The sequence below is a fragment of the Centruroides sculpturatus genome, unplaced genomic scaffold, assembly GCF_000671375.1.
Source record: "Centruroides sculpturatus isolate CEXI.00-Female unplaced genomic scaffold, Cexi_2.0 scaffold137, whole genome shotgun sequence".
In the NCBI taxonomy this organism is placed as follows: domain Eukaryota; kingdom Metazoa; phylum Arthropoda; class Arachnida; order Scorpiones; family Buthidae; genus Centruroides; species Centruroides sculpturatus.
This window is the reverse complement of record NW_019384453.1, coordinates 713,568-740,208: the sequence shown is the minus strand read 5'-3', so window position 1 is coordinate 740,208 and position 26,641 is coordinate 713,568. Positions and strand designations below refer to the sequence as shown.

At 25.6% G+C, this 26,641-nt stretch overlaps 1 protein-coding gene across 5 annotated transcripts in view; it reads right to left on the bottom strand.

Moving 5' to 3' along the window:
* LOC111620601 (sodium- and chloride-dependent GABA transporter 1-like) overlaps positions 1-22,317 on the bottom strand; it is a 28,043-nt gene extending 5,726 nt beyond the window's left edge. Inside the window, exons 1-10 of one of the 5 annotated variants that reach the window (XM_023362562.1) lie at positions 21,971-22,317; positions 10,106-10,495; positions 9,793-9,924; positions 9,335-9,560; positions 9,075-9,207; positions 8,005-8,139; positions 7,531-7,634; positions 6,590-6,714; positions 4,482-4,594; positions 4,183-4,314 (exon numbers count right to left, since the gene is read on the bottom strand). In XM_023362562.1, the coding sequence (XP_023218330.1) occupies positions 4,183-4,314; positions 4,482-4,594; positions 6,590-6,714; positions 7,531-7,634; positions 8,005-8,139; positions 9,075-9,207; positions 9,335-9,560; positions 9,793-9,924; positions 10,106-10,445 (1,440 nt within the window). In that variant the 5' untranslated portion in view covers positions 10,446-10,495; positions 21,971-22,317. Of the gene's footprint in view, positions 1-4,182; positions 4,315-4,481; positions 4,595-6,589; positions 6,715-7,530; positions 7,635-8,004; positions 8,140-9,074; positions 9,208-9,334; positions 9,561-9,792; positions 9,925-10,105; positions 10,496-12,385; positions 12,538-18,240; positions 18,464-18,861; positions 20,411-21,970 lie in introns of those variants that run through there. The other 4 variants (XM_023362565.1, XM_023362563.1, XM_023362564.1 and 1 more) reach the window with 4 other exon arrangements.
* Between the last annotated feature and the right edge of the window lie 4,324 nt (positions 22,318-26,641).

Genomic DNA, 26,641 nt, shown 5'->3' with positions numbered 1-26,641 from the left:
GACTGTCTGGGTGAAAACCGGACGGGTAGTAACACTACCTACATATCTGCATTTTTTTAAATTGATGATCTTCACATCACATATCTATGAACATATACTGTGTAGATGTATTTTATAGACAGTGTCTATTAAGAGATTAATTATTGAAATTATTATTAATCAAATGAGCTTATTGATCTGTTGTACTGTACAAAATGAACTTCATTATTATAAGTTGCTTTATTCTGAATGAATAAATGATATTAAATATTGAGAACTCTTTTCATACACAAAAAAATATCTTTAAAAATTATAGTAAAGTTATAAATTAGACTGATAAAAATAATTTTATTTTTGTAAAGATTAGAAATTTAACTTTCTTATTTTACTGATTGTTTATTTATTAATAAATTTTATAAACTATGCTAAAATTCTAACATACCATATTTATTGCATATAAGACAAGATTTTTATTCATTTATCACGGCTTCAAATTCCTAGGTTGCCCTATACATGTGACCAAAAGATTCTTTGTGTTTTTGCAAATAATTTTTATGAACCATGTATTCGCACTTTTTACCAGATACTTACCCTCTTGTATTTAAAAACATAAGTATTTTATCTGGGTCGTTTGAATCGTTCTTGTGTATTGTTGGGATTAAAGGTGAATAGCAATAGGAAAAGCAAAGCTTTTGAATTGAATTCTAGATTGAAATTCCAAAATCACATGGGAGCACGATATAAGTTTAATCATCTGTTTTCACGTGGGAATGGATTAATTCAGAAATCAGAATTTGGAGAAACTCATAAGTGTAATTGATGGAGAATTGATTTGACTGTTAATAATTGGCAAAAAAGGGTTTTCGATTGTCCAGCTTTACATGATTTTTCCGTAAAGTTTAAAATGCCAGTAATTTTTGCAGGACTATGTGTGCATTTATGTTCATTTGATATTTTGTTTTTTATTTAACAAAATAAAATTACAATTGTATTAATAAATCTAGTTTTTTTTTTATTTTGATCTTTAAAGTCACACTTCATCCTATATGCAAGATTGTCTTATATGCAAGTAAATATGATAATTTAAAAATCATTTTTATTGTACATTTTAAAATACTTTATTTTATCATCCAATTGTGATAATAATTTAAGAAATCTTATAACTAAGTCTTTTGCATTTTCAAATTTATAAATTTTTTGGAAACTGCAGATAAAAATAATTTTTCTGTATACAATAAATGCTTTTTTGACAATGTGACAATTTATACTTTATATATAGAATGTGACTTTATCAATGCCAGACTTTGCAAAAGGAATAATATCACATTTCATTGGCAGTAAAGATCATGTATATAGTTTGTGAATAAAAATATCTAACTTCAAAAATATCACCATATTTATTTAGTTAAAATTTTAATTTTAACTAAGTAAATAATATATATAAAGTAGTAAAAATTATTTTTTTAAATTTATTGATGAGTTAAATAAAAAAAATGATCATAAGATTCAGCATTATATATTGAATTATATAAATAATTTTGAACTCTATAATTTTTTGGTTTATTTTCTTATGTAAGTTCTTTATTATTATAATTAAAGAAATTTGTTACTACTATACCATACTAGAAATACACGCCACAGTCAGTGTTAGAAAATGATACACACAAAATATACTATGAGGAAGCCATACTCACAGATAAAACAATTCAGCACAATAGACCTGACCACACTGTCATGACAAATACAGTAAGATTGCTTATATAATAGATAGCTCTGTTCCAAACACTCATAACATAAAAAATACTCACTCTGAAAAATCAACAGTACACTCAACTCACTCAAGAAATAAGACAGATGTGGAGGATGGATAAGGTATCTATTGTACCCATTGTTTCTCTCTTCTACTAGTGCCATACTACATACACTACACAAAAGTCTAGAAATATTAAACCTTAATAGAACATATATATGGCACTACAGAAAGTTGCAATATTGAACAAATAAAGAACTGGACTTGTTTAGTATGGTTGTGTTACTGTCCTAGTGATAATTTAGAATTTTATTAATAAGATGTATGTAATAATTTGTAATAATTGTACTATTAATTAAATAGGTGTGGTGTGTAATAGGCCTGCTCATTAGTCATAGTAACTAAGCATTTTTTTGTAATTAAATAATACAGGCAAGAAGCTTTTTAATACATTGTTAGGAAGCTTCTAGACATTGACACATACACCAATAACACAATTTAATGTTAGACTTGTTTGGATAGCTATATCTTGACTTTAGTCTGGCATATCACTTTGCACCAGTATCAGCTGAGTATGACATTCAGGGATGTGCGGTAGATTTTCTCAGTATGATGCAAGTCTTCAAAATGCCGCCCTCTTGCGATGCCAGCGCTTCTCTGTATTGTAGCATGTCACGGCCCTAATGGCATTTGCATAATAATAATAATAATACAGTAGAACCTTGAAAACTCAGCCTAATGTGGACCGAAGGGTGGCCAAGTTTGTGAAAATGCCAGGTTATCGGGAATGGGTTAAAAAAAATAAGTACGAGTGTTTCCTCAGAAAATATTGTACTGTACTTGTATGTATTGTTTACTTGAGAATACAACAGAGAATAAACTGCCCAAATACCCTTAAACAACGGAAAAGTACGTCCTTTATGAAGGCATAGAGCCTTTACTACATGAAAATGAAAATTAATGAATACACTGTGTACAGTAATTTACCTGATAAGACAGACTTCAGAAAAATACTTTATGAGAGCTTTTATACTTTTATAAAGCTGTCTATAATGAAAATTAATTAAGTAAGGATTTTTTTGCCCTGCCAGGGTGTGGCCGAGTTATCCGGAGTGCTGGGTTATCGAGAGCCGAGTTTTCGAGGTTCTACTGTATAGAGTATTCTACACGTAAAAGTTAATAGTCTTAGAAGCTCATAATTTTTTTTTAATTGTAAGGATATTTAAAGATTCATTAAAATTATTACACTTTAGATCCAATATAATGTGTGTCCAAAAATTTAATCCACATTATTAGTAAGTCTACATTACGTTGTTTTGAGTTTATACAGTTTTTGGGTGCTGGAAATAAATATAGTCAAAAGTTGGCTTCCAACTTCATTGTTTTAAATAATTTTAAATTCATCAACCCACATTATAGCAACTCAACAATGTATTTTATTATATAATTAAACAATTAGTTTTCAAATAAAAAATTAACATTTTTGGAGTTCTTTTTTGCCATCAAGAAAATATGTTAAACAAAAACAGTAAGTTTTTAAACATTAAACAATTCTATTTGTTTATTATTTGGCATAAATTTTAAAAATTATTTTTTAAAATTTCATATTTTGTACATAGATCAATAAGATCATTTGACTAATAATAATTTTAATAATTAATCATCTACACAGTATACAGTATGTTCATAGGTATTTGGTAACCTAATGTGAAATATTTGCTTAATGCTCTAAAAATAATTATTGTGATTACAGTATTTAATATTAAAACTTGTTAAATATGTAACACATACTATTATCTTTAGGCATACATTATATTAAATATACAATTCAATAAAAAATGATTTATGAAATTAAAAATGACTTCATTTTCTCTTAATATCAACTAAAATTTATTTCAACAATTTCCTTAAACATCTCCAAACACACAAAACTAGATATCAGGTTGGAATCTGTATTTGTACTTGTATTACAACAGTGCTGGTTTCCCATCAGTATGGAACAGAAAGCCCAAAATACTAGATTTAAGTAAAGTATTTGTCTTGATGTCCAAAAATTGCAAAGAAACTAAGTATTTTCTCTAAAATGGAATTATATGGATTCTTAAATAAATTTACACTAATTTATGTATTTATTTATTTTAATATCAGATGTCCAAAAATTGCAAAGAAACTAAGTATTTTCTCTAAAATGGAATTATATGGATTCTTAAATAAATTTACACTAAATAATGTATTTATTTATTTTAATATCATCTGTCATAATCTGGCTAATATTAGAAAAAAAAAATGGAAAAGAATAATTATACATTATTCAATATCATATGCTTAGTTGTATGCTAAAAGCATTCAGCTTAATTATTTAAAACTAGAATTTCTAAATTAGAGATATATCTATTTCTAAAGTAGAAATAAAAATGAATGTAATAATTGGAACTGATCAATTGTCCACTTACTTCTGTCACCATTGGCAAGCCAAGAAGAAAGAGAAGAAAACAAACTGATAAAGTAAAGAGTTTTCTAACTGGACGAATAACATCAGCCCATTCATCTGTAATGCCTGCTATTAAAGCTTCGACTGTACAAAACTGAAATAAAATTTTTTGAATATTAATTTATGTTTCTGCTTTTATTATTAAAAAAAATTTTATTAAAAATTAGATTTTTGCTTTATTTATTATTTAAAGCTTATAAAATAAAATATAAAATATAAATACTATTTTGATGGACAGCATATAATAATAGAAATTCCCACCTGACTGTCAACACCAAGAATGAGTAACATCAAGAAGAACAGAACAGACCATAATGGTGAAAGTGGTAACTGTAGTACTACTTCAGGATATGTTAAAAATGCCAAGCCTGGACCTAAATAGATATTTTTTCTACTATTAACATAGAAATAAAGATTTTAAAAATATAGATATATTTAAATAATTTATAACAAATTTTGTTTATAAATAATATGAAGTATTGAACTTTATTATTTTTATCATTAATAGTTTGGTTTTATTCGATTAAGGCAATACAACACATGGGCAATCTTCAGAGGGGGAATGCCTCCCAGGAGGTCTTTTATGGAAAACCACTGAACTACCAGTGTTCAGTGGTTTTATCTACTTGGCCACAGGTGGGCCTATCATTAATACCATTGTAAACTATGTACTTTTAAAATATTACAAATCATTATTGTAAAATACATATTTATAAACAGTTAAATCTGTTCAATATTAAAGCCTTATAATGATGTATTAATAAAATTTGATAGTCATAATTATCTTTATCTCAATAGTAATCTTCTAATATAATCTAATATTTTAAAATTTATTACAATTCATTATTCTAAATCTAAATTATTACATTCTAATATTACATATATTTTAATATTAGATTGTAATGTAATAAAAATTTTCCAAGTTATTTGATAATTGATTATAACCATTTTATAACTGTGTGAAATGATTTAAACTAAAAATGAAAAGAGAATCTATAACATTTTGCATGGCTTCTTGTTCAGTTAAATATTCATGTATAAGCATAAAAATTGCATTTTCCCTGAGAATGTACCATACAGGAAACTTTGGCAATTCAAAAGACCATAGACTATAAAGCTTATAACCTTTTGAATTGCCTATTATCTAAAATATTGTATAATTATTGTAGCTTTATGATGGGTTATACTTATAAAATATATTAACAAGCATTTAAAGTGATATTTTCAAATCTCTGACTTAAGTTGGATAAAAATTTTAATCTTCAATTCATATTATTTTTAAATTTGAGATATTATGGAAAAGTAGGAATTTTTATTAAATTGAACAATAATGGAGTATCTTCACTTCACTGCATAACTACTAGTTATTGTAATAAAAACTGATTATAAGTGACTGTTGCTAATTATGCTCATTATTTAATTTCAATAGAAATGATACAACAGACTTAGAATTTGCATATAAAATATATTTTGAATTTGTAATGAAAGTTTTTATTTTCTACTCAGTTTAAACAATGAAACAACAACAGATATCATTTTACAACAATTTAATGAAATTTAACAGATTTTACTCTAAGTAGTATTATTTTTTATTAATCAAAACTTTTATAGAATATAAACTATACATGATTTAATGAAATATTACTTTCCTTAAATTAGTGTATGGATAATATGTGTGAAGTTACTGAAATTTATATTTTGTGAAATTTGTGACTGATATATTTTCATGTGTTATTTTAGTTTAATCCATAATTTAAAAATTATTGCATCCATCCAATATAATAAAATTATTTCACTTTCTAGTTTGATCATATAGAGAAATAGTTTGAAAAATAGAGAAAAATCCATTTGGAATAATGCTTTTATTTGAAACTTAAGATGTGGGTATTAATTACAATTTAAAAGGTATTGAGAAAATAGAAAATGAAAGTAAAAATAAAATAATGAACAACAAAGATTTTTGACAAAAGAAAATTTTAGTAACATTTAACATTTGTATATTGTGGACTAAAGAATGTAGAAAATGGTACATTAAATATTTAGAAGAAATAATATTCTATTAACTAATGATTTCAGATTCCGTTATCAGATAGTATTATATCGGGTAACGTTAATTTTTGCATTTAGTTATTATGCTATTTATGTATCAGTAGTTATTACAAAACAGTTTTAAAAATACACAAGCTTAACCTGTTTGAAAATGAAGAAAAAAGGACTGATGGATTTCAGAATGTATATTATGTTCCATCAGATCTTTGTTTATTTTCAGAACAGGTTTCATCAATAAAATATATATATATATTTTGATAAAAATTTTGATATATATATCAAAATTTTTATTTTAGTTTTATTAAATTTTAGAATATTACCTGATTTCACAACTTCTGAAACTGGTATGTTTTGAACATATGACATATGACCCAAAACAGAAAAAATTACACTTCCTGCAAAAATGCTTGTTGCTGGATTTACAAAACACAGTATAAAAGCATCTCTGTAAAAATTAAGTATTAAAAACAGCATTAATACTTAATAATTAATAAATTATAAATTTCAACATAATAATGTTTAATTACTTGAAAAAGTTATGATGAAATTTATTATAACTGCCTAAAGTTATAACAGATCCAAATCCAATACCAAATGTAAAGAATACTTGGGTGCCTGCAGTGACCCAAACCTAAAAATAAGGGAAAAATATATATATTGCATAATATACTTTTATTTTATCACATATTTCCAATAGTTTAAACACTGATTTAAATGAAGTACTTAATGAAACATCTTTATTCCAGCACAATTCCTTTCTCTTAAATGTATGACAGTAAATATCTATCCCGATGATAACATATTAATTAAATGTTGAAAATGTTAGTATTGTGCTGAAATAAAGGTGTTTGATAAAGTATTGTTGTTCATATAAATATTGATAAAATAAGAAAAATGAATTTAGATTATTATTTTACAGTACAGTATTATGAAATAACTATATATCTATGATAAAGTAAATATGAATTTTTAAGAACTTTACAACTTTAAATTAATCTTACCTTTGGATCCAATAGTTTTGACCAAACTGGAGTAATATAAAATAATAAACCGCTAAATGCACCTTCTAATGTGATTCCACGAAAAAATAATACTGACAGTATAACATATGGAAATAGTGCAGTAACCCAGATAATCTACAAAAAATTATTATTAAGTTTATTTTAAATTTTTTAATTAAAAAACATAAAATAAGAAAATGTCATAATTTTCNCTTAATAATTAATGAATTATAAATTTCAACATAATAATGTTTAATTACTTGAAAAAGTTATGATGAAATTTATTATAACTGCCTAAAGTTATAACAGATCCAAATCCAATACCAAATGTAAAGAATACTTGGGTGCCTGCAGTGACCCAAACCTAAAAATAAGGGAAAAATATATATATTGCATAATATACTTTTATTTTATCACATATTTCCAATAGTTTAAACACTGATTTAAATGAAGTACTTAATGAAACATCTTTATTCCAGCACAATTCCTTTCTCTTAAATGTATGACAGTAAATATCTATCCCGATGATAACATATTAATTAAATGTTGAAAATGTTAGTATTGTGCTGAAATAAAGGTGTTTGATAAAGTATTGTTGTTCATATAAATATTGATAAAATAAGAAAAATGAATTTAGATTATTATTTTACAGTACAGTATTATGAAATAACTATATATCTATGATAAAGTAAATATGAATTTTTAAGAACTTTACAACTTTAAATTAATCTTACCTTTGGATCCAATAGTTTTGACCAAACTGGAGTAATATAAAATAATAAACCGCTAAATGCACCTTCTAATGTGATTCCACGAAAAAATAATACTGACAGTATAACATATGGAAATAGTGCAGTAACCCAGATAATCTACAAAAAATTATTATTAAGTTTATTTTAAATTTTTTAATTAAAAAACATAAAATAAGAAAATGTCATAATTTTCTATTAAAGTATTTGTTATAACTATAAAAATTTTTTCTTTGTATTAAATATTTTTATTAACATAATCTTCATTAAATTGAAATAAAATATCTAATAATTGAATTATAAACATCAAATAACTAATTTTATTTATTAATTTTAGGGCATTTTAAAGTCTAAAAAATTTTGATTTTTTGGTATATCAAATTGAAATTATAGAATCAACAAAATATGAATGATTAATTTTTTTTAATGAAGTATGATTGGTGAAATTCTTCTTTTTGGTAAGATGTAATGTTCTTACAATATAAACTTTAACTCTTTAATCTGCCATGCCAAAATTGGCAGGTTTGTGTATGATATTGTATCATTTATAATGTAAAAATTATATTTTCTACTATAATAATGAAATTTAATTATAAAGTTTATATATTTGAATTATTGTTAGATTATGATTTCCTTCCACATGTAATTTTATTTTTTAAAAATTTTTGTAGACATTATTCATCATCTGAGAAATTTAGAAATATCAAGTTCTAAGAATATGGAAATGTCTCAAAATATTCTAATAAACAATACTTTCAAAAGTTGTAAAAGTAAGTATATAACTATGAATGATAAGATAAAAAAAAGTATTAAAAAATTATTGCAAATAGCATGAAAGAGCATGTTCCACATAATTGAAAAAATGAATTGTAACTGAGGAAATGTAAATAATGTTAGAGAATTGATTTTATAACTTTATAGACTGTCAAATATGCAATAATCATTTTTCAAAAGAATCTAGGAAGAACAGAAGTGATAATTTTTTCCTATAACTGATTATTTTTGAAATAATATGTATATTTGATTTACCAATATTATTGTTTAAAGTATTTTACCTTTCCACTTTGATGAAGACCACGATAAATAACAATATATACAAATGTAGAAGCAACAAAAAGTCCAAGAACTAATTCCCACCGGAGGGTTCCTATATCATGAATTCCATCTGTGATTCCAAGAACACGTCTCCTATTAAATAGAATACTAATTTTGTAAAATAATTTCAAATGTTTTTTTTAAATTTATATATATGTTTTATTAATAAATTACATACAATAAATTGAATGTCATATGTAATTTAAAAATTATTACTTACTCCCAAAATTCAACAACAGGTGAAACAGAAATGTTAATACTTGAATTAGAAGATCCATTGTTGTAATTTAAATCTACACAATTTTCTGTATTCCAATACTGATTACATTGTTGCCAAGGTAAAATAGCAGCAAAAGATGCAACCAAGTAAAAAAGAATCCATGCCACTATTATAATATAATATATATTATATAATCCCACAATTGTCATAGAAGCAAGTCCGACCCCTGCAAAATGATAAATATAAATGAATAAGTTTATATATTTCAAATATTTAACTTTATCAAAGATAATTGGATCAACTATATAAAATTATAAAAATTGGAATAAATAATACTGCATTAGACATACCATAAATATTTATGTTTAATATAGTAAACTTAGATTGTTGTGAAAATTGACTATAATTAATATCATTTGTAATTATTGTAATGACATTTAATTAAGTTTTGTTGTTACCTTTGAAAATTGGAACCATATTCCATATGCCAATACCTCCCATACTGAGATATTGGCCAATTGCAACCTCCATAAAAAAAGCAGGAATTGCACATAACACCAAGCATACTAAATATGGAAATAAAAAAGCACCTGAAAAAATTAAAAAAATTTATTTTATATCTTGAATTTGAAGTTTTTCATTAAATTTAAATCTTTTTTCTTTAAAATAAAAATAGTTGTAATTTTTTGAATACAACAGGATGAATATAAGCTGACATAGATCTTATCACAAACTTATATTAATGTTCCATATAGTTGGTGACTACATTACCTCCGCCATTTTCGTAGCATAGATAAGGAAATCTCCAAACATTTCCTAATCCAACTGCATAACTGATGCAACTAAAGAGAAAATCCAATTTTCCACTCCATTGGCCTCGTTCTGGTATAGCATCGGGAATATTGCCACCAATTTCGCTAGTGCTGCTACTGCTGCCTGCTTCATCATATTTATTTGGAATAGGAAAAGTAGTTTTTCCTATATATATAGTTTTGATGCATTCATCTGAATACCCTACTTTGTCTTTTTGTGGTGATTTGAAACCAAAGTACTTTAAGCCATTTCTCAAGAAATGCACTTTGGAATTAGCAGCTGTAGAACTATTTTCCATATTATTGGAATTCTTTTATCTGGTTTGCTGATCTGAATTTTTAAACACAGCTGAAAAGAATCAATTGTGTGATATCAAGTATGCCATTTAGACAGTTCAGAGATATGTTAGCATTAATTGAATGAATATACAGTAAAATCTTTAAGCCAAGGGGGAATTAATGAACTAATATTATGACCCGAAAAAATGAATCAGTAAGAATATAAAATGAAAAAAGTATTATGGATAACAGTAAAATTATGAATTAAATTTCAATATAAACAAATATTTTAAACTTGAGAAATAAAACTTATACATAAGACAGGACCTGAAAGAAAAACCAACAAAGCTATCTAAACAATAAACTAAAGCTATATTTACATTTACTTACTTATTTTTAAGAAAAATAAAATCTTTATCTATATGTTTACATAGTACCATTAAATTCTTAAGGAAGATTTTTAATTAGAAATGAATGATACAGTATATATTTTAACAGTTAAAAATTGATCATTTCTACAAAGCATACAGGATATTTTGTGAATAATTATAATTTAAGGTTACAAAAATAAATATTTGCATTCTCATTAATATATTACTAGAAATCAGTTTTAAAATTTTTATTTCATTTGAAATATTTGAGTAACTAAACTCATATCAGTATATCATTATTTCAAAATTATTTTATGAGAAAAATGATAAAAGGAATGAAATGTAAAACTTGCAGGTGAAAATTTTAAAAAGTAGAAATTTTTGTGAAATTTGTTTATAATTTATTATTAGTATTCTATTTATTCAAATATAAAAGCTTTGTTTTTACTAAGTAATGGAAATTTTTAAATTCTATATTATTTAAAAATGCATGAGTAATACATGCATTTTTAGCAGCAAGCAAATCAAAAACCAGAATGATACAAAAGAGAATATTTGATTACAGCATACATCTAACAAAGATGAATTTTTCGTTTTCAAATTAAGTTTTACTTCACATTAGTATTGTGTTAATTAAAAATAACTCTTTTGAATTTATAAATTATAAGATTTTTATCATTTATACACAAAATCAATTTTAAATAAAAGTTTTTTCATTTTTTTTTTAATCAATTAGGTTTTATAAAGATTAAAAATATTATAATATACCGGTAATCATTATTATCTTTAATAGATTATAATTTGGCAGTAGTAGAAACATTCAAAGATTCATATTTTCAAATTTATACTTTAAAATAATAATTTTCTATTAAGGTGGTGTGCAACTTTTTAAAATAAATTTATTTCACAGATGTACAAGATGAGTCAAAAGTCCCTTGCACCCTTTTCATTCCGAAAGTACTGAAGATATATTAATTTTGTTAATGTAGCCACATAGAAAGTCATGCATGGAGAATCAGATGGAACGTTTTTGTGACCATTAAAAATTATGTTTGACACTTACTTTGTAAATTTATAATAAGCAGAGGTAACATAAAAGTTCTAATAACAGTTAGAGTACCATTTAATTAGTCTGAATTCATTTTCTAGATTCTTAATCAGCATTGTGTAAACAGATGTTCAAGGGTATATTAATCCTTTTAAAAAATGAACTTTAAATTCATTAGGAGTAAAATTGTTTGTTTTAAGTGGCCTTGAAAATTATTTTCAACACATTACATCTTTGCACCAAAATAAATTTTAGAAAACAATACTATATGATTAAAGACATTACATAAGTATGAAAAAAATAATAATTTTTATGCATAGAATTGAAAGAGTAGAGAACAAAAATGAATGAATAAATAATAAATATATTTTTGCACAAGAATGTATAATTGAAAAAAATTATTAAAACATATTTGTAATTCACAAGTTTAGCCAAACATAAAGAATTAAAATAAAGAGGATCTCAAATTATTTAGATAACAAACAAATACACTTTAACAACAGAAAGAATAAATCTTAAATTATGGTACTCAAATGCTCACCTTTATCTTGAATCTTGTTTTTGTTTACCATCATTTGAGATTTGTTCTTTTCTTTTGATAAAGCATTTATTTATTTTTACTGTAAAAATTATTAACTGAACTCAAAAATTTATTAATTAAAAAAATACATAAATTATTTTTGTCAATTTTCAAAAAGTTTATTTATTTATTTTTTTAAAGCTTCTTAGTATTTGCTTTTAATTTAAGAAATTTGGATTCATATTTTTGCTTTGACAATACATAATTTTTGTCATAATAGTCCAGTGTTACATAATTAACTTTAAATATTGTTCTATCTAATGTACTGTACTTTCAAAAGCAAAAGAAATGTATTTAGTGACAAAAGTAAAGAACCAATATTTAACACTAATATTTTGTAATCTTATTTAACTTCAATTTCAATGTTAGTATTTTATTATATTTAGGCTGTGTTTTTAGTGTTTCAACTGATTGCCAAGTAGAAATTTTTATTATTGTTTGATATCTGAAAGAATGTAAATTTGATGTAAACCAGTTGTTAAAAAGTTAAGAAAAATTATTTGACATAAATATAAAGCTGGAAAGGGCTCCTATCAACTTTCTCGGCACTCAAACTTCCAGATTAAGAGAATTTGGAAGTCTGACAATTTTCAATTTTACTACGATATAAAATTTTAATAATAAAAGCTTAAAGGAAATCATTTTGTTGAATTGTGAGGAATTTCTCTGTATAAAATAACACCGACACACATTATCTCAAAATTAAAATCGTATATTGTGCCATCTGTTTGCGACTTTAAAAATAATCTCCTCTATCTGCCCCTCTGATCTTTAACCACCAAAATTTAAGTTAATAGCTTCAATGCCCCACATATAGAATATCTAATCTTATTTTAATCTTATCAAAATTTTGGTTCATCCAATCCTGAGATATTATGCAAAATACTTTCACACACAATTTTATAAGGTTTTTTTTTTTTTAATTTTTGGACCCGAATGTCAAAATGTCGAGGAATGAAAAAGGTGAGGGTCAAATTTGAACGATTACTATTCTTTTCCTAAGTTATGTTCTATAACAACCGGGAAGATAAAAACTATTGATAAAATTTTTGTCTTGCAAAGTTTTAAAAGCATACCAAACAGAATTATAGTAATGCGAATAATTACAGTATTTAACAAAAATTAAATGGTTAAATTTATGAAATTGTTTTAACAAGAATATGGATTGAGATATTTTTTAAGTTTATTAAGTTTGTCTAATTTAAAAAAATTTTATTCTATGGTTCCATAATATAAAATTAAAATGGAATATATAGAATGGGTACCTATAAATGATAAGAAGAGTCAAGAAGCAGAAAACTATGATTATCTAAATTTATAAATATAGCAAAAATTTTATATAATGAAAGATTTTTCTCTCATTGCTGAAGTAATGTATGAATGAAATTACTGATAAGCCATAATTTTGTAAGTACACAGTGAGGCAATAGTTTTAGTTAAAAATAGTTTTAAAGAGTTAACATTAGATGATATCAGTAATCTAGCTTACAATTTACTGGAAAACATTTTAGAAACGTTAAATTTTGAATTAGATTTAGTTAAGAAATTGAAATGGGTGTAATGTATTGTTCTGCAATGTTCAATTTAAAAATATGGAATGATCAAAATTGGCTTTATATCTTAAAATAATCATTTAGATATGATTGTTATGATTGCAAGAGTAAATATTAAATAAATCCTAACGCAGTTTAATATACATATACATTAGTTGAGTTAATAATAATTTGCACTTATAATCTTAAAAATTCGCAGAGTTTTTCCACATATTTACTATATATAAATTCATAATTATAGGATTTTTTAATGTTTTTTTGTGCACTACCTAAAAATAAATATACTTAAGTATATTTAAATTATTGTGATATAAATTTTGTTACATTTAATGGATTTAATGTTTCAGATGAAAAATTATTAAACAAAATAAAGTAAAATATCAAATAAAAGAAAATCAGTACATTTTTGTAATAATAAAGTGTAAGCAAAAATAATTACTTAATCTATTTAAAATGTCCTTTTAGTTTATGCAATTATTAAGTTTTCGTCAATATATTCTTAAAATTGTAATATACATCTATAATAGATAATTTTGTTTTCTTCTCAATTTATTATCTAACATACTATGTTACATAATGTTTTACGAGATATGCCGATAAGAAGTACAAATAAAATAATCTAATTTGTATTGTAATTTATCTGATTGAAAAAAGTATAAATTGTTCGTCCTGACTTGGATTAAATCCCATTTTTTTTTATTTTTATTTCTTTGTTGAAAACGTCTCTTCTGCGCCAATTTAATGCTGAATGAGAAGAGAGACTGGAATTTTAAAAACAAAGATAGTACTGGCCAGACAGTAAAGCTTAGATACTTTCTCAAAAAATATTTAAATTATTTTTGAATGATTAACATTTTAAAATAGAAAGCAATAATTCTAATATCTGTTTAATTAATGAAGTGTAAAATAATAAACAAGAATTTGACTTCAATGAAATCTCTCCCACTTTCATTAAAATTTAATATTGGATTACATGTATCAATAAAAAAAATTATTATATTCGATGTATTTCAGAATAAAAATATTTAAAGCAAATCTTTAACATTTTGCAAATTTTTAATGATGTAGTGATTGTATTTTAGTTATTCCTTATTCAAAATATATTATTTGGATATAAATAGTTATAAAATATCAAAGAAGAAAGATAAGCAACAAGAGTTGCCAACTGTTCGGAAATGTCCTGAAAAATGGACGTAGACTTTTTTTTAATTAGTGGTACCACTAATTAAAAACAAAGTGGTCCCAATTGTAATTACCAAAAAAAGTGGTACCACTAATTATAAACCAAATTATTTTCATTTTCATTAGGTTTCTTCCCTCACTTTCTGTCCTAGGAGGACCTGTTTTAATCATACCCATCGCCGCCAGGAACACAATGGCAACGGCAGGATGGTAAGGAACAGGGTTTAACATATCCAGAACGGACTGTCCATGAAACGTTCGCGATCCAGGAACGACCAGTCCCGATTTGTTCTTGGATTCACAGAGCGGTAGGGTGAAATTTTAAGCACTTTGTCATCCGACTGTCTCCTCCTCATTATTATAATCATCAAGGAAAGAGGGAATGGAATGTTTCCAAGTTTACAGGTTTTCTTTTGCTCATCACTTTTTTAAAGTTTTTTTTTTTTACTTTATGTTCAGAATTTGTTACTCTAAAACAAATACAGCATACAACACAAATTATATCAGTTAAGATGTACTATTCAGAATTAGTTTATTTTCATGCATTGTACAAATGATCATTTTTACTATTTACGTATGTGTTAATTAGTATTTGTATGTAAAAATATAGCTTACGGATATAAAGGATCATTCCATAAATAAGTTTTTAATTCTGTCACATAATTTAAGAATTTTGTAGGAGGATCAAAGGCACCAAGAGTCTTTGATTGTTTCTAAATCTGTTTTTATGTTACACTCTCATATTATCTTGTATATTTTTGTTTTATTATAGCAAAGTTTAAGGTTATAATTTTAACATTTTGAATCAGACATATCTTCAGAGGAAAACAAACAAAACTTTGAATTAGAATTTACAGATTTCTAGTTGAATTCAAGAGGAGGAAAATCTATAAACAAATCTATTTTTAAAGTTATTGTCATTGAATATCAATTATAAAATGGTTGCTAATAATCAGTAGATTCATTGATGATCTAATACTTATAACTGAATGATATTTAATTTTAAAAAATAAGATATGAATGATTAATTATTTTGCTATCTAAATTATAAAATAATCTACATATTTTTTATTAGATAAAATTAATAAACAGAAAAAATATGTTTTATATTTATAAATGAAATTAAACTTACCAAAGAAAGTGAAAGAAAATTAAATTGAATTAGGGATAAATTGTAGAGCTGTGACTTTGTGATAAAATATAATTCTGTAATGATTATTCTGTTTAAAACAAAATAACCTGTTTTCTTTCTTTTGATATTTATCAAGTTTTGAAAGTCTACGAAATGTTTTATATTATAAATTTAACTGTAAAACAATGAATTGTAGGAAATAAATGCAATGCAAAGAAGTTATATACAAGTTAGTAAAATCGTGACTTTTTTCCTATATAGCTACTGTACTTCATTTTAATTTTCTTAAAGAAAATATCCTTGAAAATAAAAGCACAGTAGCAAATAAATATGTACGTATAAGTTTCGCTGAATTTTTAGTTTCATTCTGTAATCATTTGTTATCTAGTCGTTGCATTTGAATGCAATTGTTAGCGATATTGTAATTCGAAAAAAAATTATATCTCGTTATTTCGCGTACTGGTAATAGCTTGATAGCCTGATAGCCGAGGCGATAAAGACATTAGTTTGTCGCTCTAGGAAAATATTTATTCTAGTTCGAGTAGGCTCAGAAATTTTCATGCAGGAATTGGTTAGAATCTCTAGATTGATTCAGATATGTCGGGACCAACATATGTCCGCTCTATTGTAGGTGTAACCGAACACATGATGCATATAATATATATAGGTTATATGAGGTATCTTAATGCCGAAAAGGTGGAAATAGTTTAAAGTTATATAGATTGTAACGCATTATAATTATATAGTTTTAGTATTCAGATTCTAATTATAAACCAAATTATTTTCATTTTCATTAGGTTTCTTCCCTCACTTTCTGTCCTAGGAGGACCTGTTTTAATCATACCCATCGCCGCCAGGAACACAATGGCAACGGCAGGATGGTAAGGAACAGGGTTTAACATATCCAGAANTATATTTTTGATAAAACAAATGGTTCATGATGACTTTATATATTATCATTTTAACAAGGCATTTTAAGTTTTCAGCGAAAGTTTAGTTCAAAGGCTTTCTTTCCCTGTATTTTATATAGTTCGAGCATTGTTAATGCATTTATTTATATTTTGTGGAAAACTTTTAAAACGTATTTCTATATTTTCAGTGAAAATAAGAAAATTGTCATTTATTAACAACGAACACTACGTAGTCTGTGCGCCACTATAAAAACTTTAGAAAATTCTATCCTCATTAGAGTGATATTTGTTTATTTGACTTGATTTATGTGAATTTTATCTCGATGTATAAACTTTAATGTTATTTATAACACCAGCAAGTTTTATCATTATTATATTTCTAATATTTAAACGCAGCAAATTCGAATTTTTTAACAACGTTCTTAACATACACTTTTTTTTTATAATTTATATCATTAATATACTTTAAGTATACAAAATATATTACTGTATCTGTAAAAATTTAACAACAATACTAATTACTCATTTCTAAGAGTATGAAAAATTATATTTTAAATCTATATTATATAGATAATAATATTAAAATATTATATACAAATTTATATATAAGACACACATTATTATAAATTTGAATAATNATGTATAAATTCTGAAATTATATATATTTTTATATTATATTTCATTAAATTTCTTTATATAAAAGGAATTTAACTTATGTTTTTAAACAATATTTAGTTATTTAATTTGAAAAAATAAGTTTATTTGATACAAATTTTTTAATATATAATTCACGCCAACTTATAGGTACTTAAACATTTTTTTAAAAATTAATAATTATCTTAAAACAAGCCTATGCCATTAACAGAACCTTGAATAAACTTTAAAAAAAATAAATAAATTATGAAAAAACTAAAACTATTTGCTAGTGACGAAATTCTATAAACTTAAATACGATGCTTATCATTAACGCTAAAGCGTGTTTAAAATTTAATTAATTTTAAGTTTGTTAAACTTATAATTGAATGTACATTTATTCACTTAGTCTTTCTTTGAATTAATAAGAAGTAACAAACGTTAGCACCACTTTCTAATACTGGCTTAAGCAGATTACACACAAATCCTTAAAAGAAAAATTCATAGCCATTGTAAAGAAACGAAAAGATGTTAAGAAACTTAATAATTCCAAACGAAATAATTCAATATTTACGAACAATGAATTCAATGAACTGTAATTTATTAAATTTTCCATTATTATTGCTATTCTATTATCTGACTTCTTAGCATATTTGAGATCGATTAAATCTAAATAATATTAGACCTTTAATTAAAGAATTTTATTCTAAATTGTTTTTTTTCTAAAAAGCAAATTTAAATAACAAAATTATTTAATGCACTTTATAAGAAACTTTTATTTNTTGCTATTCTATTATCTGACTTCTTAGCATATTTGAGATCGATTAAATCTAAATAATATTAGACGTTTAATTAAAGAATTTTATTCTAAATTGTTTTTTTTCTAAAAAGCAAATTTAAATAACAAAATTATTTAATGCACTTTATAAGAAACTTTTATTTTTAACGCGCGCGAATTGAAAATCGATCAGAAGAAACTGCAAATCATAAGACAAAATAAATAAAAAAATAAAAAATGTTACAGACTGTTAGCCTACGTAGAAATTTTGATTATTTTGCAAATTCCTCAAGAATGACAGTTAAGCAAGTTCATTGACTGATTGAAGTAACAAGAAATCAAAAAGAAATCAAACAATATATCAAATTCGCCTATTCGGTGTTTATTGCATATCGCGGTTTAAAATTTATGAATTATTAAAAAGAAATATAGGGTATACTATCTAGAAATGGCATAATATATTTGCCACATTTGATTTATGCATTTTCTTTTTTTTTTCTTTTAATCTCGCAATAAAATAAAACGATTCGTAATCTCGTTTAGCGAATGATGTGAGAAATAAATCAGTGTTTTTCTCTCGTCTCGGATGGCGCCAACGATAACGTTCAAGGTCACTAAAATTTCGTACGACTTGCTCGCATCATAAAAACACCTGCAGAGTACGCGTCTATAATCTGTAGACTATATAAGAAAGGGGCTATTTCCGTATCATTTGGCACCCCAACGGCTAACCTTGCCAGTCGAAACGTCCTACTGACTTGAAACTAAGCCAAGTTCCAGTAATCACATTGATTACATCACGTCCTTGAGTTAAAGCTTTTCTGTACAACACTCGACGCGTGAACCTCGTCGAGTTTAAACCTTCAAACTAGATCAAACGGTGACAAGGAATAATTAAATATATACATATATAAAAATTCGAAAGCGATAATTATATCTTATTTGATTCGGATATATCTTAGAAAATAAGTGATTTCGAAAACAAAATTGAACGAAGAAAAGTTAAAATATGATTTTTTTACTTTAAAGCTGCAGGTTATAGAAAGCAAAATAGAAAAAATAAAAGTTTAACTTTCATTAGTTAAGAGTTATTTAAATACCTCAAAATATATATATAAATTAATGCATTAAATGAAATTTAAACTATTTAATAAGCAATATCAATAATGATTTTCTCTTGCTTTTTCAAAGATCTTGTTATTTATAAACATTATGAAATTCGCACTTTGATTGTAATCAAAACGAGAAATTGGCGTTTTATTTGTATTAAAATCAATTACTGAATTAAAATTACGTTACCAATTTTATTGCAGAGAAGAGTATAAAAATTTTGTATTATCCCACCGAGGAATACTTTTTAATAATATTTTACTGTCTTATTAACTAGGTAGGATTTCAAGCATCTATTAGCAATGTAATTTGATATTTTGTTATGAAAAAGTATATCGAATTCAAATTTTATTAAAGAAGAAAAGTTAAAGTAACCAAATTTAAGAACTGTTCGTCCTTATATCACTTAAAAAAATCTTTCCGAAAGGCTAGCGATAGCCTTTTTTCTATAAACTTTATTTTAAAAACGAGATATAAAGTTTCCAACTTTAAAAAGTGTTTAGTTATATTTAAATTTTAACTCTTAAAATTCCTCTTCTATTGCTCTAAAATCGTAGAATTGTACAGCAAGAATTTGCCTTTATTTATAGATATTCCACATCTAACAACATGCTATAGTCTATGTAAAAACAGGAAACTACTAATTTTAAAATGGACTTAATGCGAGTTGAAGATTATTTTAAGCATTTTTTTTTAAAACAAAAGATTTATTTAGAGTTTAAAAAGTTTAATTTGCTAAAAATTATTTAAAATTAATGAGTGGTAAATAACTAATTAAATAAATAATCCTGCAATTCTAAATTAAGAATTGGCGCACAGCTTAAGGGCTCGATATAAGATATCGCTTTAAAAATATATACATCCTAATTTAGAACAAATGAAAATATATTATGTTAACAGTTCGAATGCAACTAGCACAAGGTTAATAAATTTTAGATGCATCTTACAGAAATTTACTTCAAAATTCAAGTTTAGATATCATTTGTGGAGAAATTTATAAATAATTCTTCGTATTCTAATGTAAAACAAAGTTTAAGCAATGTAGAAGCCGAAAGTAGGTTTATGCTAATTTATACAAAATTTGTCATCGTATATTCAGCGGCGTAAGAAATAATTTCATATAAATAGCATGGCATCAATTCACAATGAAATATTTGGCCTGATTTAACTTTTATCCATTAAGAAGAAGACTATACATGAGGAATGGAAACTAATCTTAAGAAAATGGCGAGGATTCTGATCAGATTCGAACTCAGATCGAAGGCATTAAGGTAATCTTTCTCCCTGACCACACACATTTGTATAGTAAAGGTTTAAAATTTCAATTTCGGGAAATATGAATCAATAACAATTTAAAACTGAAAAGTAATCGGAAACATTAATCTTTAAATTGTGAAGAACATTAATTTTCTATTGGAAAATTAATGTTCCTAAACGCATGCAGGTTCCGCAATACAGTTGACATATCCACTCTCAATATTACGTAACACATATTCCCCTTCAACCACCTAAATTGCACTAAGGAATAATACATAACACTGAGTACTGAACGTTACGTTATTTTATTAATTAACAAGTATAACGTACAAAGCAGTGACATGAACTTCAGAAACAAAAACGAATCATTCCGTTAGACGAGGGTTGGAATACGTAGCATTACGTAGCGTTTTTGTAACACCGTAACAACTCTATTGTAACGCGTCTTAACGATTTACTGCTCATCCATACTACGTTATGTAATTTATGGATAGCCCAATGTTGAATATAAATTTACAACATTTTAATATATTNCATATATATGAACAAAAATAGATTTTTGTGTTTAACTCATTATTATTATTATTATTATTTTCCTTTCAGATACAAAATTAAATTATTTGATATAGTTCTACGTTTTGATAATTAAATATGTATCTTATAAACTACAACTACGGTCAATCTAACGCTAAAATTATATTTTCTATTTTATATTTAAAAATAGTTTGAAATTTGAAATACATTAAGTATTTGCTCACAAATCGCTCTCATTCTTCCATTTAAAAGAGAATTAAATAAAGAATACAAATAAGGAAAATTTTAATCTTAAAGAAGCTACCACCGACTTTCATCCCATCTTCCATCTATCCACCTACATCATCACATTTATTAACCAAAAAATATATGGAAAAAAATGATTAAAAGTGGAAAAATTTGAAAAAAATGAAAATTGACATTTAGTTGAATAATTATTATAAGCATAAAACTTACAGGTAATCTTCAGATGGACGGTTGAATGGAGACAGATGGTTTGGTTGTCTACACAGCTCACAGATGAGATAGAGACATGTTTGAAGTGGAGATCGCGTCATCGCTCCTATTTATAGGAGGAGGAGTTAAAGATTGGCTTCCCAGTCTATGCGCCCACCTAAATCGAGAAAGTGGAGAAACCAAATTATCCTTCCATTTCCACAATTTATAGCCGGTAATTCGATTGACGGACTCTAGCTATTGCTATCTAACAAGCTATTCTTCACTTGCATTACTAAATCGTGTACAAAAGACCGGCTTTGGCTAGTGACAGGAGTCTTCTCCGCATGGCAACAGGAGGCTCGTCGCCACGTGACTAAACCATGTGTTTGCTTCACTTCGACGAAGTGTTATTTTGACGCAATCTTTGAGGACCGATCTCATTGGATGCTGAAAGAAACGGTGAAGGTCATGATACCGAACGGAAAAGTACTAGAACTCGAGGAGCCTCTGGCATAGGCGAAAAAGAAAAACGTAACTAAAATATATATGGATATTATATATATATAATAAGATTAAATATATATTAAATCTGCATTAATTAATCAATTTTATTAATATACATTTCGGTCGTTTGGCTTTGATTTGGATCGTTTCCAGCATTCGTTAATATTTTATTAAAAACCTTGAACTCGTCGAAACGATTTGGATTGATAAGTGACATTAGTTCGCTTTACAGTAGACATAGATGCTGATTAATAACTACGATAGTCATCCGATTGATTTATTCATTAAATATCCATTAGGAAAATATTATTTTATTATTGAAATCATTCAGCTACTATATTAAACTGAATTTTCCGAAATAACTGTCTAAATCGTGGTTATTCAAATTTTATTTATGTGTCAATGGGACGAGAAATTAATTTGCTAATATAAAGCTGTAGGTTTAGATATAAGCAAAGATAGTTTACAAGAATTTCATTCTCTAAAAATGAAGAGATAATTTTATCCCAAAGTAAAAACAAGGAAGCTTTAGTGGTTAGAAAAAACGAGGTCACAGAAGCGTTAGTTTGTTCGAAACTTCAGCTACCCTTCGAAAAATAAAGGATGCGACGTTATGCAACAAACACGTTAATTAAAAGCAATCTAACATCCTGAACCTTCAATATCCTGTTATAGAATAATGCTTAACAAATTCATCCTCATAACGTCAATGTATTTTTCGTCAGGAAAACTTTTTACTGAAAGATAACATTGGAATTTTTAAACTGTTTGGGATCATAAAACAAAAATTCTTCATAAAATTCTGCTGAATCATTGCCTTAATTTCATTGCCGATACAGTTAGAGTGTTAACGGTGATTTATTAAAGAACAAGACATTTAGGAAGAAATAGCTGTACAAAAACTGTATATGTAGCAGTCCTACCTAACATTACTAAGAATAGAATGGAAAAACTAGAAATAGCCTTTTGGATTTCAAAATTTTACTTTATTATGATTAAATATGATAATTCTCTTTAAGAATTTCAATAACTTTACTACTATTTCATAGTGTATGCCATTGTATTTTGATTGATAAATGAAAGGCGGCTTTATTTTTGTAGAAAGTATTGTGAGCATCATTCAGATTTAACGATAAGTAATGTGATGATAGAATGTTGTTTATATTATCTACATATACAGAAAACTAACACTTATCCAGAATCATCCATTGGCTGAAGATAAAGATTTCATATGAACCTTCGCAAAAAATGACCCTCGAGAATATTTTTTACATATTAAATTAAATTCTATGTTAAAAATTTTACTAATAAATAGGTTCATTTTTAAAATTCTTATACTAATTACGTATTAACTTGATGAAAATAAGTATTAACAATTCAATTTTTTATAACCATCTTTTATAACTTGCATAACTTAATTCATATTCTTAACTCTTTATATCTAATCATTTTTTTAAATTAATAACGATCATCTATGAAATATATAAATTCCATATAATACTGCAGCACCTATTCAAATTGGAAGAAGGGTTTATTAGTAAACACACAATAGTTATACATTCTTCGAGTATAATCGACATTGGCGGTGATAAAAGATTCTCATACTGCTATGAAGAATTTTAGGTTCGAATTCCAGTTAAAATCCTGATTTTCACGAATATATAAGATTATGATTTCTTTCCTAATCGTCTATCCATAATGACTGCACTGAGGGCAGACCAGTCCGTAATAATGGATAGCCTAATGCACTACATGTCCAGTCTTATTGAAGCGAACCGATAATAATAAGGCAAGTCATTATGTGCTGGATTTCACTATACAAATCCAATTCAACCCTGTATAATAGTTAAACAATTTAACTGTATTATATTATATTTAGTAGTTATAATACAATAATTAGAAATTGTTCAGTTCAATAATAGTTATGTATAAAAACAAGTACAGTACTTTGCAATAAAATACAATACTTTTTAGAATAAATTCTATGTTAAAAAGTTATACACTATTTGATTTAATGTAAAATAGCTGTTCCGTCATGTCCAGTATTCGAACTTCTTTAATGGCATCCAAACTGGTAATACAAAACAGCAAAAAAAAAAAAAAAACAATTCCCAAAAACTGATAAATAGCAGTTTAATGCTCAACTTTATTGATTTTTACAATAGTAAAAAAGTTTACATTTTAAAAATTATTCATTTAAACTATTTTTAAATATATAAACTTTGCAATATGGTTTAAAGCAAAAATTGTCGGTAAGAATTGTTCCATATACAGTAGTTTACATTAATTAATTTATCGGATAGTTAAAGGGTATTTAATTCGCGGATTATTAAAAATGATTATGTAACCAGTCTGATTTGTAAAGATTAAAAATGTAAGGAAGTTACTGTAAATAACCCATATGTAACAATGTTCATGAGAATAATTTGGAACACATTCCGAGATGGTATATCATGGTTATTTTTAAGCAGGATATTCAAATTTGCAAATCGATGATAATTAAACCATAAACGAAAGAGTTTTATTAATTTGCTTGTTAAATGAAAGTGACCCCTCCATTAATTTAATGATTGAAGAACAAGATGAATCGCTTTTTAATTATCTGAAACTAGAATTACGTTGATATTTTTTTAATCCTTCGGTTGTAATAGCTATCGGTGTAAATGAATAGTTTATTTATTTGTATGTATCCAAGTTGGCTCCATCAGCTATACTATACCGTGAATCTTTTTACCCAGATGGTTCTATTTCTGGTTTCAGTCGAAGTGACACACATAGATCCACTTAACGAAATTCGATACGGAGCCGGAAAGAATTTAATGGACATTTACTTGTTGATTTTAATTAGTATTTTAGAAATGCAAAAGAAAATTAAAAATTAAATTATGGGAGAACATATAATTGACTATTTCTTAAAAAAAGAAAAAACTAGAATGGGCCACCCAATAGATGTTCCAAAGTATTCTGAGTTAGTAATAAATCATGGATAATTTGCTTCGTTGATTGACGAACTGACAATGGGGAAAGGTCAAAATACATCCAAAATACGAATGATGATTTTATTAAGTGATTAACCCTTGGAAATTTTCCAAAAACTTGTCTTTCTTAGATACAATAATCATTATTGCGTCAAATATGAGTAATTTGAACTTATCTAATGTCCCAAGGGATTTCAAAACAATTTTGAAAGCTTTTTTCTACACCCTTTCGTCTTACACACAAATTTACAGGGCAAAATATATTTTGTTATATTAATTATTTTATGAAATTGTTATTTAAATTAACCATTTGTAAAATTTAGTTTACGCTTTAAAGTTGTAGTTTAAGCTACAACAAATTTCAGACTAAAGTATGCATTTTTAAAAACTATTTTAGTTAATCGTTTTTATAAATAAGAAAATAGAATATATTCATTAATTAATCTTTAATTAATTAAGAATGATGTTAAAATTTCGAAATTAAGTTTTAATTTGTATTTTTACGAGTATAAAATGATTTATAACTAACGAAAATAAAAACAAAAAAATTGAAATTTAACATCATAAGAACGTTTCGCAAATAAAAAAAATATGAAATCTTAAACATTCACATTCCCATATCTAAACTATAAATGTTGTTATTTCGTAACCGATATGTACTGCAGATGTATTATGTATAAATGTGATGAAATGTTGACCTTTGAATGGTGAGTTTAGAGAAAATGCTACTTAATAAAAAAAAAAGATCTACATACGAATGTTTTAATAAATCTTTTCAGTAGGTCAAGAGTGTGGTATTTCTACTTATTTTTTCTTTCTTCAGAAGACAAAATTTTAATGAACCGAAACAAATTAACACTATATCTTAGCACAGTTTTAATTTGGAGCAGATATCGAGTCAATTTTCTGTCCCATTAACCCACTACATTTCTCCAACAATATCACTCCATTCATTTTTTTACTGTTATAAATGCGCGCATCATATTCTTTTTAAACGTACTTCTCTCTTCCATATTAGTCTTTGAATACCACTGCAGCACTTTCTGAAATTATAAATGATATGTAATTCAAATTTTAAAAATAAAAACATCAAAAATATTTATTTTGTTTTTTTTTTATTGTGAGTAAAGGTTGATAGCCTAGTCGAAAATAACAACTGACTTTCTACGGTACTAAAACTGTCTGAATGCGAGACAAACCAAACAAA